At 40.8% G+C, this 16,637-nt stretch overlaps 1 protein-coding gene across 2 annotated transcripts; it reads right to left on the minus strand.

The window, feature by feature from the left end:
* Window positions 1-6,240: 6,240 nt before the first annotated feature.
* CDKN2C (cyclin dependent kinase inhibitor 2C) lies at window positions 6,241-11,185 on the minus strand. 2 transcript variants are annotated; one of them, XM_047871020.1, is made up of 3 exons: window positions 11,048-11,185; window positions 10,451-10,590; window positions 6,241-6,992 (listed from the first exon to the last, which is right to left on the minus strand). In XM_047871020.1, exons 2-3 carry the CDS (start codon window positions 10,577-10,579, stop codon window positions 6,615-6,617), a joined length of 507 nt encoding a protein of 168 aa, XP_047726976.1. In that variant the 5' UTR covers window positions 10,580-10,590; window positions 11,048-11,185; the 3' UTR covers window positions 6,241-6,614. The 2 variants fall into 2 exon arrangements, with proteins under 2 accessions (XP_047726976.1, XP_047726977.1); XM_047871021.1 differs by having other exon boundaries at window positions 11,044-11,178.
* Between the last annotated feature and the right edge of the window lie 5,452 nt (window positions 11,186-16,637).

A 16,637-nucleotide genomic window follows, 5' to 3' on the forward strand; every position in this document is an offset into this window, starting at 1 on the left:
CCAGCAAATTTACATTCAAAACATAAATATACACTTGCTACAACCTAATGTCCACACTTTTTTTTGCTAACTTTATTTTAAATAAAATACAGATTGATAGGCCTATTATTAATTTAAATTAATGGGAATAAGAGTTACTTTTTAGTACCACAATATATGATTTTTAAAGTTGAAGTAATGTTTGTGAGTAGAGGAATAGATGGCTGAGGAAACAGGAATAAAGGAGAACTAGAAACCTCTTTCTACATGCTACTGTTGTTCATCACCTAAAACGTGGAGGCACAAAAATACAAAAAGTAAAAAAAAAAAAGAAAAAAAGGGGGGGCAGCCAAAAAATAGGTGATGATGGAAAAGAGACTTTGGAGCAATCAATTACTTCTATATCTAATGATTATTATATATTATTGTCTTCACAGTTAAAAATCATACCAGAATACACATTATTGCTTATGTGAATACTGAGATAGGGGATACTGTACTATTAATCATCATCAAATGCTGCTTAATTTAATAATTTGATCCCACTTATTCTTCTAATAAATGAAGTTTTAAAAATTTCATCTTGAATCATCACCACACTATGGTGATGGATTTGCAAATTAGTTATTCTAGGATTTTCAAATGTTAACATTCATTCATATCTGTTCTAAACTTCGACATAAGAAGAAATGCATGTTCCTTTTAAAATGGTCTGTATAGGTTTGGTCTGAAGTTTTTGGTTAGCAGAATGGACATCAGAATGCTGCTGCATCATTGAGGACACTTTTTAGTAAAAATATCTGAAGGAGAAAACTATGGAACAAGAATTGTTTGGGCCATAATGGCTTTTACAATAGTTCCAAAATGTAAGACAAGGAGATGCTGTTACATTAGCTGTGCACAGAATAGCTAAATTATTGAATAGTTATTTTTAAAGACCAGTGAGCTATTTTTTATTTTAGGAAATCATGTTTCCAAGGTATAGATTTTAAAGTCAGAGCAGACTTCTTCACCAGCAAGTTGTGCACATTGCACACTTAGAAGAAATAGGGGAGAAGAGTGTATTTTAATTTGATTGTGATAATTTAGTTGCATTTCCAAGTTAAAAATTTAGCATTAAAAGATGTCAGTTTTGCTTTATATGTGAACTTTCACTGTATATAACTAATCTGAGAAACTAAGGCATATAAAATAAAATTAGTCAGCATGATACTGCTTTATATGGTCAAGATAAAGGATCTATTTTTTTCTAAGTAACTACTGTAATGATTAAATATAAAGAAGAGCTTCTGCTTACGTCTCCAAACATGTTGGTGGAGATTTTTTAAAGCTTTTCACTTATCAAGTGCAGAAACTGTCTCATTATTTTATGTTAAGACCATTAATATCACTTTATACCAATTAAGTGAGTTTAAGGTCCTAGTAAATGATTTCTTCTTTCATAGTATTGGTTATATGTAGGATTTCTTCTTAGTACTCAAAAGAAATAACGGGTAGTTTGGATAAGGATTGGTGGTTTTTTTACTTCCTCCGCAAAAGAGCTGAGGTTTTTGGCCGACTTTTGTGTGGAGGGGGGAGGCTGAGAGCAGAGAAAAAGGCTGTATATAGAATTATAGAATAGGCCTACACTAAAATTGTCCCTTGACCAAAGAGGATGGGGGCTGGGAGAAAGAGAGGTGAGGTGGATTAATTGAAGGGTAATAATGTCTGTGTAGGTTTTTTTTTTTTAGTGTACAAACCCTTTTCTCGCCCCCCCCCCCCGCCCGTCCCCCTCCTTGTATGTGCTGGTACCTCTGGACCGTTCAGAAGCCATTTTAGAACTCAGGAAGCAAAATATGAGTTTCCACTTGTGCTTTTGCAGGTGTTGTGGTGGCAAGGATAACCTTTGCTCACTTGCCGGTGTGTTACCGTCCTGTTACTTAATGTCTTTGAGAATTAAAGACAGTACAGAAAATTCCAAACCCACATCCTAACACCTGAAGCTTGCACAATGTTTCTATGAGCAGATGGCAAAACATTTCACTGGAACCTTAATTTACCAAGTCAATATCCAGATCTGGAGAGTTTTTATTCTTTTGAGACACCGCTGAAGATCCATAATCGATTTTTTAAAAATCTATTCCGGGTAAAAACAAAGCAAAACAAAACAAGAAGACCCCTTCTAGGTGCTTCTGCACGCCGCGGTCCCACCCAAAGGGCCGGCGGGCCTGCAATCTTTGTATTTCACGCCGAGGGTCTTTCCAACTGAACGTGCATTTTCAGCCCCGGACTACTAGCAGTTTATAGGGGGAAGGTAACACCATAGGGCAACTTCCCGAATAGTCTAAGGGGCTGAGAAGCCTGAGGTGCATTTGCCTCCTCGCAGTTGGACGCGAGGCTCTGAGCCCGGCTGTCCTCAGCTGTCACGGGGGGAGGAGGGAGTGCTGGCATTGGCATTGGGCGTGGAGCTGCTCCAGCCGCCGCGCCGCGTCCCGCTGCCAGCTCACCTCTGCGGAGAGCTAGGCACTCACCGGCCAGCTTGCCCCTGCTCCCACGTCGCCCTCCGGCCCCAGTCCTCAGGCATAGGTCGCTGGAACCATCCAGTGGGATGGCCGCCTCCTCCGCGGGGACCGCTGCCTGAAGGCTAGGGCCGGGGACCCTAGCCGTCCCGGTAGCCCGCAGCTCCCGGGGCGCTGTGGCAGCGGCCGGCAGGCGCCGGAGCCCGCTCCCCCTCCCCTCCCCCAGCTCCCGCCTCCAGCCCGCTGCGCGGTGCGCCCGCTCGCCCCAGCCGGCTGGCGCAGCAACGCACACACTCACTCCGAGGGCGCCTCCAAGGTTACCCGCGGGGTGGGGGCTGGGGCAGGCTCCGGCCACTGGCCTCCTCCGCTGCTTTCCTATTCCTGCGGCCCTTCCGCCGCTCCAGGGCGACCGGGATCCAAATCCCGAAGCAGAAAAGGCTCCAAAGTCCGGGGAGGGAAGTCGAGCTGGGAGGTAGACAGGCGTCCGGGTGGGGGGCGGCCTTAGTTGGCTGTGGGTGCCCAAAGAGCCGGGTCAAACGAGGTCGCGGCAAGAGGGGGCTGTGGCTCCGGCGGGCGCGCTCTGGGCCACGCAGCCTGGGCCGGGGGCAGCGCGCAGGGGGTTGAGGCAGCACCGAGGCGCCTGAGACGCCCCGGGCCCGCCGGGGGGCAGAGACAAGAGGGCGGCCAAACCTGCCGAGGAAACTAACTAAATAAAAGGAGACTGTTATTTAAGGCGCGGAAATTTGAAATATTTGGACAGGAAGAGAAAAGAAAAGAAACCTTAGCGAGGGAGGGGAAAAAAAAAAAAAAACAACGCGAGCTAACGGTTTTGAAACTCCCCCACCCCCACGCCGGGCTTTTCTGCGCGCCCTGAGGGAGCTCTGGGCTCCAGCTTCCTCACTGGGGAGCCGGGAGCTGCCGTTTGGAGTCTGGAGAGTTTGTAAAGGACAGAAATGATGTCTTCGCAGCCACTGCATAGACGGCTTGGGTTAGGTTGGCAATGGGCATAGCTTTACCCTGGGTCTCAGGCTGGAAGATTGTCTCCTGCCTCTCGGTAGGACCCTCCGTGGATCTGCTTTTTTTTTTTTTTTGGCGGGTGGGGCGGGGGGGATCTGCCGTGTAAAATCAAAACAGTCTCGAGATAGCAAGACCGGAGCTTTACCCCCCTCCCCGACCCTCCCACCCCCCGGAGCCTTTTGATGAAGGTAGCTTAGCGCAGTGTGGAAGGCTGCGAGTACGACCCTTTCTCTCTCCAGCACTGATCTTCCAGCGCTTCTGGACTCTTACTTCTACCCCCGGCAAAAGCCGAAAGCACCTTTTTGGGAACTGAGATTTCGAAACCAGTCCTGGACTACGGATTCCACAGCGTTCGTTTGATCAACAGGATAGGAATTTTGTAATATTACCAATTGAATTGTTTTCCCGGGATGGAATACTTTTGTCTATTATTAGTCAACCAGTGTAATGCGTGTGCAGGAGGAGCTCATCACACCATTGTGAAATGTGCAATGTTGATCAGAAAAGTATTGATTCTCTACCGAAATATGGCAAAATGCAGTTTGCTCAGTGGCTCAAGGACTAGAACGTGGCCTGAGATTTGGCTAGTGTCCCCTCTTCTCCCAGGTGTAAGCCTGAATTCAGCTTTTCTGAGCAAAGGCTGAACCCAAGTTTCCAAAAGTGGATGCGGGCACAGTGAAGAACTGAATCTGAGGGCGCATCCCTGCTGAAGTACCCTCCATCCTTTATATTGCGTTGTCTCTTGGGGGTCTGATCATCCTATCAATTTGCGCTTGTCTCTCCACTCCGCATATGAATTAAGTTCAGACCCTTCTGCACCTCAGCTCGATGTAAATTAGGTCCCATTAAACTCAGCAGCACCTTTTCTTCCCATCCTATACAATTCGCATGTCCAAAGTCTTGCTGACTATTGTCGAGGTTTTTGAGAGATTGAATAATGGTTTTTCATATTTCCTAGAGAGGACCACAAAACTCATTTCTAAAATACTTAGATTAGTAAAGCTATTTCCTGCGAAGAGCCAGAGAGATATGGTGATGTTTTAATGCTTAGTAAATTTAGGCTAATGAAGAGCGAGAGGACGCTCCCGCTCCCCTTACTGTGCTCCAACCACCTAAGAACAAAGCAATTGTAGAAGTACTTCTGTTTAGCTTAATAGACACCCTATGCCTTTATATTTGAAATTTCTAAAGAGCGATTTTAATGCTGGGTCTTGCAAGTTTATGAAACTCCACTTTAAATTCAGAAACGTCCATCTTTACAGTTGAAACTTATAAGAAGTGTTTTTGTTTTTTTTAGGAATAGCCTTTTGTTTTGAAAGTATTCAGCTTTCCCAAGCAGTGTATTTTGTATGCTGATTCTGGTTTTAAAATCCAAAACACAACACTTTTTTCTTCAAAACATCTCAATTTCTACTTTAAAAAAAACTTTAAAATAAGTGTTTGAAGTTTAATATCATGTTGGTGTCAAAAATATATTCATTCAGTAATTTGTGGTTAGAGGGGGCAGAAGTTGAAGTCTTACTGCACTTAAGAAAGGTGAACTTCAGTGCTAAAGGGATTAAACATTTTCTTTTATATTCTTTTATATCATAGAAAATAAATTATTGAAAACCACTTGCCTGCGACCATTCCAATCCTTGTTAGGGCAGGCATCAGAAACATGTCCTTCAATAAACCTTGAAGTATTTTGTTCTTTTTGGACCCAGGGCAGGGAGCTTATAAAGCAGAGGGGGGAGCTTTCACATAAAACATCTTTTGTTCATGTCGGAGATGATGAATAATGTATTTATAAATTTATAAATGGTAACTGCATTGAAATCCTTTGGCGAAATCTTTAATTAAAATTAGAGTAAGTAGTAGATACTGAACAAGTATCTTTGAAATTTTATATTTCTATTTCATTCAAAATTTTTAATTTTTAGCTAAATGTATTCTTAAAAAGATTTTATGAGCCTTTACTAAAAAATTTTCTGGGAATCAAGTACCATATATAGAAGTGGCCTATTTACTTATTGTAAAAGTTTCTATGTTTATTATACTGCAGTTAAGACCCTTACATGTATACATAATTAGTTATGACCCTTACATAATTTATATATTTTTTCTTGTTGTCTTTTTTATCCCCTAAAAATTTGTATTATATTTTCTTGTTGTATTTTTTATCCCCTAAAAATTTGTATTATATTTTAGGACTTCACATTTTGTAATTTTACATTTCTGACATTCAGGGAGAAAAAGCTTGACAGTATACTTATAGTATAAATTTTGAGAAATATATTATTTAGCCAATTGTTTGACTTCGTGATTTAAAAAAATCAAACTAGTGGAAAGCACTTTCAGGGTGGCATTTTCTTTTAAAAAAGACTTTTAAAGTTAACATATATTTGTTTTTAGATCGCTACCTCTGAAACCTGTTTTTCAACTATTTAACTTGACTTTGAGAAAAGAGGAAGACTGAACATTAGGATAAATTCATAATGAAATAACTTCAGGTATGGTCTTCAAAAAATGTTGTCCTTATTTTGTTGTATAGCAGAAATACTAGTCACCAAGTAAAATCTTTGGAGGGGAGGCATGAAGAAAGAAAGAAAAGAATAACTGAATCATCAATGGAATACGTCTAGTTTTTCAATTGGTCTATTTTCTCCAATGTCAAGATTTAATGCATCGTGATCTTTCAGTACACTTCTCCTTAGCGAGTGGCAAACTGTGTGGGAGTAATAGAGGAAATAACAGAAAAACATTGTCCTGTTTTGAAAAAGTGTTTAATTAGGCAAAAGAAGAGTCAGGACAAACCATTTTAAAAACAAAGTCTCTTAAGTTGGGTTTTGAGACTGGCAAAGGGAGAAGCAAGGAAAAAGTCAAGGAAAGATAACATATTCAGGAGAAAACCAAAGCTATTTGCAATTACATGTTAGAACTCAGGATTTTGCAGGTGAAAAAGATGTTGCTTAAATATATTCATAAACCTGTAATAAGATTTCCACTTAGCAGTTTGAGAAGATTTAACTAGTTGCTTAAAGTATGACAAAACTGAATTTTAACAAGTGATAGTAAAATAGGACAGCCAACCAGTTAACTGACAAAATAGAAGGCACTGTGGGAGAGCCCTCCCCATATTCATTGCAAATTCGAAGCTCCCTCTGCCTGGTTTCCCTCCATCAGGCTAACGACCTCGTTCCTCCGGTAGAGCCTGGCCAAGTCACAGGCGGTGTCCCCCTTATGGTTCCGATGCCCCACTTTGGTGGCCGTGTGCTTCACAAGGAACTCCACCACAGGGAGGTGGCCTTCTTTGGCAGCCAAGTGCAAGGGCAGGTTCCCTTCATTATCCTCGATGTTAACATCAGCTTGAAACTCCAGCAAAGTCTGTAAAGTGTCCAGGAAACCTGCTCTGGCTGCATCGTGAATGACAGCGAAACCAGTTCGGTCTTTCAAATCGGGATTAGCACCTCTAAGTAGTAGTCTCCTGGCAATCTCGGGATTTCCAAGTTTCATAACCTAGGAGAGAAGAGAAAATGGGAGAATCCTTCAAGGGCTCCTACAGGAATATTTTAAAATAGCCATCTCTCTTTCTATTTATGTAAGCATTTATTTTAGGTGAAAGAGTGCTTGGGGAAGACCCACATGATGGGGTTTGAAGGGCTCAATTGCAGGAAAGAAGGTACTAGTAGGTAAAAGTAAAAGAGGGCTTCTAAAAATTGAGCTTCTATGATGTAATATCTTAAACAGGTCCAAAAATAGGATAAATTGATCAATAAAATAGAACCAGACCATCTTGTGTAAAATTCACCCACAACTCAGTTTTCTATCTCCCATAAAGAACTGTGTAATTCCATGAATTTATGAAAAGAAAAGAAATGGAATTTGGGAGTCTTCTGTTTGCTTGCTTATGCTCATAAAATACAAAACCTGGGGTATTAGTTATAAAAAATCAAATGTAGGTAAAATTTATTTTCTAAATAGCTACCCAAAAGAAATGAGAGTGAGATTCTTAAAATCCCCACAGAAGTGTTTCTACACACTAGACTCTATAACCCAGTATAAAAATGATCTATTAAAATACCAGATCTGATATTTTCTTAAATTATTAATTTTCACAAGTTCTCTCCAAATAGATATAGCTCAAATTTCCAAGTTTTTTTTTAAATTTTTTTTCTTTGCAAGTTATTTCATATTGGCTAGTAGGTGTATTCAGTGCTTAGAATCCTTCACTCAAAATTTTCAAATGTTCCTGATTATTAAGGTGTTAAATAAGCAACGGTTTTCTACATTGCTTGTGATGCTGATTTATCTAAAACTAAGTTCATGATACACCATGCATTAGATAGGAGATGACTATATGGCAACTGTTCTTAAAAAGAATAAAACAGTCATCCTACTATATTACTTACTTTTTCTTAAAGTTCTGAGTAGCGATTTTCAAGTGAGCAAGAAAGGAGAAAATAAGATATTTAATGTGTATTTTGGGACAGACAATTTTGTCTTGGGTTTGGGTGCATTTAATAATCAACTGGTGATGCCATCTTATTTCCTTTTGCAGTGATTATCAGATATTTAGGAGTAGCTATTTGTAAACTCCCAACATTTTAAAAGTCAGAATGTGGTATTAAAATTTGCTATCAACATACAAATAATTCACATGATAAAGACTTATCTACTGTTGTTTGAATACATTTCACCCTAATAGGGATCTCTGTTAGGCTCTCATAATTATAAAATGTCTTGTAGAGCTGCATGCAATTATACAACACATATAATTTAGTTGTGAAAAAAAGTGTAGTCTCATTAACATGCCAGAAAATAGTTCAGCATTTTAACTGGTTTCATTTATATTTAGGTATATTCATAATAATCTAATTTATAATAAATAGATTACATAGTAGACACTGAAATGTTTGTGAAATTAAATATAATACACTGGGAGATACATACAAAGATGATCCACCTCTTTAAATTGTGTGTTTGAAAAATAATTACAAATTAAGTAATAAAATATATTTAGAATGAATAATATTTTATAAATGCAAGCTATATAGATGGCCAAGATATTAAACTTCCCTGTTGATAAAACCCTGCTGACTTAGCCCTTCCTTTGGGGTAATGGTAAAAATTATACATAATTTTTTTTTGAGAATTAAAAAAATATATACTTTTGGTTAAATATTAGCACAATCTAATTTTTGCCACAACTACCTCTAAAGATTTAGTCACATTTAAGGACCTGCACTGGGAAGAATAAGGGCAGATACCTTGGATCTTTGTAAAGCAAATGTGCGATTAAGGCCTTTGATATTACCCTGATTGAAAAGCTTACACCCTTGGGGGTGGGGGGGGAGCTTTTGCAATGGAGTTAAGTGAACATAACTGTAGAAGAAAATTTGCCATCTTTTACAGAAAATAATAGTAACATTGGAAATTGTTTTGAAAGAAAGTTCTTTCTTGAGTTATGACACAACTTCAGAGTCAGGATTATACATACTGAAAATAAACCTTGAGACTCCAGTTTGTGTGTGTTTCATTATATGTACTAGGATTAAGCCACAATAAGTGGGTGTTAGTATCTTGATAAGTGTACTTAATATAAACAAGATTGCAAAGTTGTATTAAAAATGTCAAAACTTTTTTTTGTCAGTATTAGTCTCTCAGCCTTCCTGTTCGTCAAAAGTCCTGTAAGATCTTATTCTGAACATGGGTTAAGTTGCTCATTCCTTGTGAGATTTATAAAATCTTGGATTTTTCAATAGGAAACTTTTCAATATATTAAATTCGTAGCATTGCTGTCATCATCAAACCTATTAAAAACTACTAGGTGGACAAAGAAAAAAATCCTTATCTCACAGAATCTACCTGAAATAACAAGATAAATAATTTAGTATCTATGCATAAGCCTCTTTAATACTGACATTTTTGCAAGGTCAGTATATTCTGATTTAAAATGTACAGACTGAACTTCGTCAGTTAATAGTGTATCTCCTGCCACTTAAATTTCTAATTCTTGTAACTAAAACAAAGCACTCTAAAACCTTCTCCCCAAAGGATTTTCAAAAACAGCTTCAAATGTTGCATTTCCAAACAAGCATAGTTCAGAAGAGTACCATCAGGAGTCTGATAAAGCAACTATTTAAGACTACTTTGCCATTTTTCTGTTTCTAACCATTCCAACTAAGTTACATGATAACTAACGTCCATAGGAGGAAAAAATTATCAGGTACAATACTTGGTAGCTGGACATATTTCATTTCTTGCTTGTAATCTAATTAACTGAAAATTAGAACATACCACCGCATGACCGCAGAGACAAAAATACTACAAACTGAGCTCTGATTAGAAAATTCAACTTTTTATTCCTCCTTAATCCTGAATGGGTGGATGGTATTACATTAACTATGAAATGTACATCCTGTCCCCGTGTCCAGGCCACCTAGTCCAAACGAGGAAAGGTCGTTTGTCAAAACTTGAAGCATTTGAAGGAAAAACACCCTCACCAGTAGTCAAGAAAATTAACGTTAAAGTCAATTATTGGAGCAAAGTACGGAAACCACTAATAGCAGTGTATTTACTTCAAATAATAATCATAATAGTGTGTTTACAGAGCTGTCTTACACACACACACACACACACACACGCACACACACACACACACACACACACACACACACACACCTCGGCGCTTCTGGGACTCCTTTTAAATCCTTACCGTCACAAAAACATTCCAAAAATTAAGACCAAACCTAGAACCCACTTGATATCGAGGATGTTATTGAATTTGACGAGTTCGTTCAAAGTACGTCATTTTGGAGAGTTGGATCCACTTAAAGATATAAAATATGGCAACCAACTAGGCTTAAAAACAGTGAAATTTTGTACCCCCGAAAGCTTTAAAGCCGTTATTCCAGAAACCCGGGTCACGTAGGCAACATTGTTGACCTGTTTTCCCCACCTCTCTTGATACCAACCTGCAGCGCAGTCCTTCCAAATCCATTTTGTGCATTGACGTTTACATTATTTTGCAACAAACTAGTAAGTTGCTCTAGGTCCCCCCTGGCAGCTGCGGACGCCAACTCGTTCCCCCAAGGCTCGGCCATTCTTTAGGGTCCTGACGATCGGGAAAAGATGAATTAGTTGTTTTTCTTTTTTCCCCTTTCCTTTGCTCCTAACCAGGCTGCATGATGGCATCGGAGACTGACAGAAGGACTGGGATGGTTAATCTGGAGTAGAGCTTGGTAGTAAATACTAGTAAGATCTGCCTGCCAAAAGCCCGCCCCTCGATTCACACGTGATTATTCAGCAAAACTGAGCCATTGGAGAGGGGCTCCGCTCCTTGCTTTTTAGCTTAACCCCTGTGAAGAATTCTGGTGACTCAACAGAAAGACACACAGACACACATATATTCCTGGCAAATTACTCTGGACGTAAAATGTAAGCAGATCTGTCACGTACCTACACTACTGATCTCTGGGAGAAATGTGTGCGGAGACTTAAGGGACTAGATCAGGGCAAAAAACACCGCGGAAGAAAAGACATTTCGGGGTAAAGAAAAGGCACTAACCCACCCTTGTTCACGGTGGTGACTTGAGCCGCGCGAGCCAGAACCGCTGGGGCAAGTCCTCGGAGGGGCTCGGTCTCCATCCGTCTCACGCAAGGGGTAGTCCTGAGTCCTCCTCTGCAGGGAGAGCGCCGCGGCGGCTGGATGCTGACGTGCTCCGGAGGGTTAAAGACGATCGCCAAAGGCAAACGGGAGTAGCAGTTCCGTGGCCCTCAAGTTACAGGTCGTAATGACTCGTCAGTGGCCTCGGCTTCTCAGGAGGATTCCTTATTCGCGTTCGCGCCGAACTGCAAGTTAACGCCGTGTGGGAATGCTTCGTAGCCCGCCCGCCGAGCTGCCGCAGCCCCGCGGAGCCTCAGAGGCCGTGGGAGCCAGGCTCGGAGCGCGTCTCCGGAGGCGGCCGGGCGCGCGGCGGGCCCCGGGCAAGTCGGTCATGCCGGCCCCACCAGGTCCCGGGACTCCCAGCAGCGTGAGGAAAGGAGCTAGCGTTGCGGGAAGCTTCTATGGGGCTCGGGCTGCTAGGGCAGCGCGCTGCAGCATCGCGACTGCACAGGGCAGCCCACCGGTAACTTCCCGCCTACGACCGAACCAGTTCAGACTTCTCACTGTAGAGGCTCATTGAGCTGCCGCCGTCGTCTTTTTCTTCCTTTCCCAGTTTTCGGGGGGGGGGGGGTGTCTCCGGAGATTGGGAGCGTCCAGAGAAGCGCAGGCCAAGGTCTGAGTATGGGGAGTCGCCACAATGCTAGAGGACAGCCAGTCTTGCCGCCGTGTCGGCGAGAGCCCAGCGGCTCCGACACCCGGTGCCACTTCGCCAACCTCTCGCGGTCCCCTGGCCTGTGCCCCCAGTCCGTGCCGCCGACAGGGCAGCAGCCGCCAGCTAGCTGTGCCCTGGAGCCGAGCCGGGGAGCTCTGCTTCCTCCTGAGCCGCAGCGCTCCCAGTGACAGTTTCTTTTGTAGCTGGTCCCCCCCAAATCGCTGGTCCCTGCTCTCTTCACCCCTAGAGACACTTGAGCGTTGTCCCCCTTTCAGCTCTTTTCCTTCCCTCCCTCCCTGGCTTCTTTTTTCGCTCAAACAATTGCTGCTTCTGTTGCCGCTGCAGAGACGGTGCCGGTTTCTTCTCTCTTTTTTCCGATCTCATCAGCTTTTTTTGAAAAGAAAAAAATTGAGCGCTTTTTGAGTTGAAAAACCCGCCCCCATTTTAACGGCAGAGTTTTAAGGAGGCTCCGCGGAGTTGCCGCGCCGCGGGAGCGGGAAGGCCGGGCACCGCCCACTCCCCGCCCACTGCCCAGGAGGCGCTAGCGCTAGCAGCTCGCCTGGCTCCGCCCCCAACCCGCGCCCTTCCTCCAGCCTCCTTGCTCCCCACCTCCCTCCCAGCGTCTCCTGCGCTGGTTCCCACCCGGCAGCCCCGCGGCCAGTCCCCAGCTGGAAAGGAGTTCTGCTTGGTGTAGTCGGGTTTGGCCTCCTCCCGCTGGCGGGCGGGATGGAGTCTGCGACACTAAACCTCGGACTCCCGGGGCCTGGCGGGGGCGGGTGAGGGGGGGAGAGGCTTGTTAATTAAGACGGCTGCAGAGAGCCGCAGGGCCTTAGAGGCTCGGCGGGCTGGCTGCTGGAAGGCGGAGAGCGAGCTGGCGCGAACCAAGTCTTTCCCGGCCCTGGCGGGGCAGGCCGGCTCGCCTTCGTGCTCCCCCGCTAGGCTCTCGAAGTTCGGGCGGCCAGGCCCAGGGCTGCCGCCGCCTCCTCTGGGGCGCGCACGGTGTAAACTCCGCAGCCTTCTCAGTACCGGGCCTTGGTCTCGCACCTGCCAGACTAACTCCCGTGGTCCTGGTGGGCAGAGGTGACCGTGGAGGGGTGGAGGAAGAGACCCAGACTGACAGCGAGAAGTGTTCAGAAAAACCAAAAGCCTTCACACACTGATTTTTACGAAAACTGAAGACATGGTGTAAGGAGGAAATCATGACGAACTCGGAGGACTTAATGTTCCAAGGGAAGAGAACCAATGAAATATTCCATTTCTTCGGGGAAAGGGAGAAAAACAATTAACTTTAAAGGCAAATTTACACTAATTCTTGGGAAGGGTTTTCTATCAAGGCCATTTCTTTATTGCCTAGGTTCTCTTTTACTACTTAGATGGGGGCTTGGGGTTTTTTGGGGGGGGTGGTTAGGGTGTCTGAATGTAAAGGAGTGAATAGTCTCTTCCCCAATGGTTTATTTCAGTCATGTGAGACACCAGTTGTCTGTACTTTTAACTTCCTCTTTAAGCTATGTAAGATTAATTTACTACTGGTTTCTATATATATTTTTTGCCCTTAAAAACATGCAACACGGTTACATGGTGCACCCAGTGGTCAAAATGAAACCAAGCAAAAAATGACAAGTGGTCTAATTACAGCCGGCCTCTAGCAAGCATATCCTCAAGCAACATCTGTACCCAGTTCCTTGAAGAATAATGAGAGTATTAGCAACAAAACACACCAGAAACATCTGTGTGATCTCTAGCAAGAGACTGGCTAGGACGTAGATTAGCAGTCTTTTCTTTAACAGAATTGTTGAGAAAAAAAATAACTACAGCTCTTTTCTTAGACAACTAAACTTGAATTGTGAGTCAAGTATGTACTACAACACCAGAAATTAACTCCTCTCATTTCTTATGTACATTTAGATATTTCAAATTTATAGTTGCTTTTTAGTATTTATTTTGGTTTCTTGCTAAGAAAAGATATTGCAATGAGGAAGAATCTTAAAGTGCACTCATTATGTATAGATATATATGTGTTATTTCTGTGAAATACTTTTGGCTAAATAACAGTAAATAAAATTTATGATAATTTAAGATGCATACAGAGTTGGATTAAGATTTTTGGGGGTCGTAAGCACTGGAAAGATTTTGATGTCCCATCACCCCCCACTTCATATGTAAATAAAAACAAAACCAAAAAATAAGAGTAAAGAAGTCCAATAAAATTCTGACTTTCCCATGATGACTATTTCAGTGCTTTTGCTGAAATACTAAATTCTCTAAGGAAGTCTTTGTTTTTTTTTACTCTGGCTTTGCTGGTGTCCTAAAGCATATACTCAGTCTGCTTATTGTATAAACCACAACTGGCATCACAGAGGTTCCAGCCTTAGTTCAGAGAGCATAGGTAAGCACTACAAAGTAACTCCAATGAGAATCTAGTTTTTATTAAGTGCTAGTTCATTGAAGTATATAGAAAGGTGAGTATCTCTGCCTTTAATAATTTGACATTCTAACATGGTATATGAGAAAGATCCACAGTTAAGCATCTATTATATTGAAACCAGTGGTTTCGCTTTTAGCATAATAATGACATGTCTTTCAAATACTGGAAAAGAGGCTTTATAGTTGGATATTAAATACTAACAGTTATGGAAATCTTTTTCCCCAGCAGTTCATACTCATTTTAAAGAGCTTATAGAAATATAATTTATCAAATTATTTTGTTCTTTTCCTCATTGACTCAATTATGTGGTTTCTGAATGATTAGCTTATGGAAATGTGTATGTGGTATTTATAATTTCTTTACTAGTATCAAAGTCTTTGTTGTGTTCATAGACCCAAAAGAGGTGGAAAACAGACTGCTGCCCTCAGGGATCTTTTTATCATTTCATAATTGGGACTTTGCCATTTTATTTCTGAGTTTCAGTAGGCTTTCTTATATGTGTACTCCAACCCACTTATGAAAGTCAATTTGTAAAGTAAGAAAATAAATGCCCAGTAAGCAACTCAAAAGCTTAAATATAATAGCAATAATTAATATATGTATCTTGTTTCATGGTTATGATATATGATGCACAGATTATTTAATCTTCACAACTCTTAATTAAATATGGTAATTATCCCCATTTTTTTCTGAGTTAAATATGGTAATTATCCCCATTTTGCAGGTGAAGGAATTGAGGCTTGTTAGAGTTTGTGACTTAAAGCCAGTAAGTAGTGGGATATAGGATTTGGACTCAGATCTTGAGCCCAAATCTTATGCCTTTCCTGTTAGTTAAGAGTCCAGGATCAGACACTAGCCTCCTAAAGAACATCAAATCATTAGATGAAATATATTTTTGATTACTCAACTGTGAATCTAACTCTGTAGTAATCTTCTTATGAATTACATTATAAGTGAGTAGTATGGTTAAAAAGCTTGATTAACTTAGCCAAAGAGTTAAGGTTAACACCACCAGTAATAAGTTATGTTGATATCATGTGCCCTGATAATACTTGATGAGGGCATATCACTTCTGTGGTATTCTTCCTCCCAAATCCATAAACAGTATAATTCTGACAAAATTTTAGACAAACCCAATTTGTGGGATTCTAAAATTCCTGACCACTACTCTTCAAAAGTCAAGATTGAGAAACTATCAGATTGGAAGTGGCTAAAGAAACTTAGGAAATACATTTAATATGGAAATAAATGGCTATATATAATGTATTCTGGATTGGACCCTGAAACAGAAAAAGGACATTAATGTAAAAATCCAAAGAGCCTCTAGAATTTGATTAATAGTATTATACCAATGTTAATTTCTTAGTTTTGATAGCTGTACCATGATTATGTAAGGTGGTAACATTAGAGGAAGCTGGTAATAAGGTAAGGAAGGTAAGGAAGGTAAATAAATATAAATCTAAAATTATTTCAAATGAAAATTCAGCAAAATAACTACAAATAACATTTATCACATATATTTGAAAGGAAGATAAAATAAAAATTCCTTTTAAAAAAGTAATGGTAAGATCAAAGAACATGGAGATTCTAGAAAAAGATCTATATTTGAATTAGGCCGCTCCATGAGTTAATGCAGTGGATCAACTATGAGAATGGATAGATTAAAATTATTTTCCTTTGCTCATGCTTACATGCAATCAGTATATATTTTTATTCTCTCAGTTTGTGACAGTGAAATGAAATTGTTTCTAAGAAAAGAATTCTGGAGAAATGAAAAATGAACTATTTTTAATTCAATATTTTTCTTTCATTTTGCTTTCTGCAGTGGACAATTACTCTGGATGCTATGTACCAAATCATGAATAGGTAGGTCATAGGGAAATGTACAAACTTTGCAACATGGAGGGTGAATTGCAGGGATGTAACCAGGTTAAGTGGAAAGAGCACTAGTTTTGACCTAGCCTTGAATACTAAGTATGTCACTTTGTAGCATGACTTTGGGCAAATTCTTAACTTCTCAGAGCAGTTTTTTATTCTGTAAAATGGTTGTTGTGAGAATTAAGTGATATAAGATGTGTAAAATATGTGTACATACTAGATATTCAATTCAAAAGTATTGGTTGTTATTATGTACTCAATACTTTGCTATATATGAATTATGGTAGATATAAAAACACACTGGATGAAATGGCTTGTAATCTCAAGGAACTTTCAGCCTCTGGGGAGAGATTAAAACATTAATATATGAAACAATTAGAGAAAAAAGTTACAGAATTTACCAGACCATTATATTCTGTTGTAAAGACAGTAAAAGCAGTGATTAGAAAGCAGAAGAATTCTTGTTGGCCTGTTTTATGAAAGAGGTAGGCTTCAGAAAAACATTTAGGAATTGGTATACAGAGTAATAGCATCTAATAT

This window comes from Prionailurus viverrinus, chromosome C1, assembly GCF_022837055.1.
Source record: "Prionailurus viverrinus isolate Anna chromosome C1, UM_Priviv_1.0, whole genome shotgun sequence".
Taxonomy (NCBI): Eukaryota; Metazoa; Chordata; class Mammalia; order Carnivora; family Felidae; genus Prionailurus; species Prionailurus viverrinus.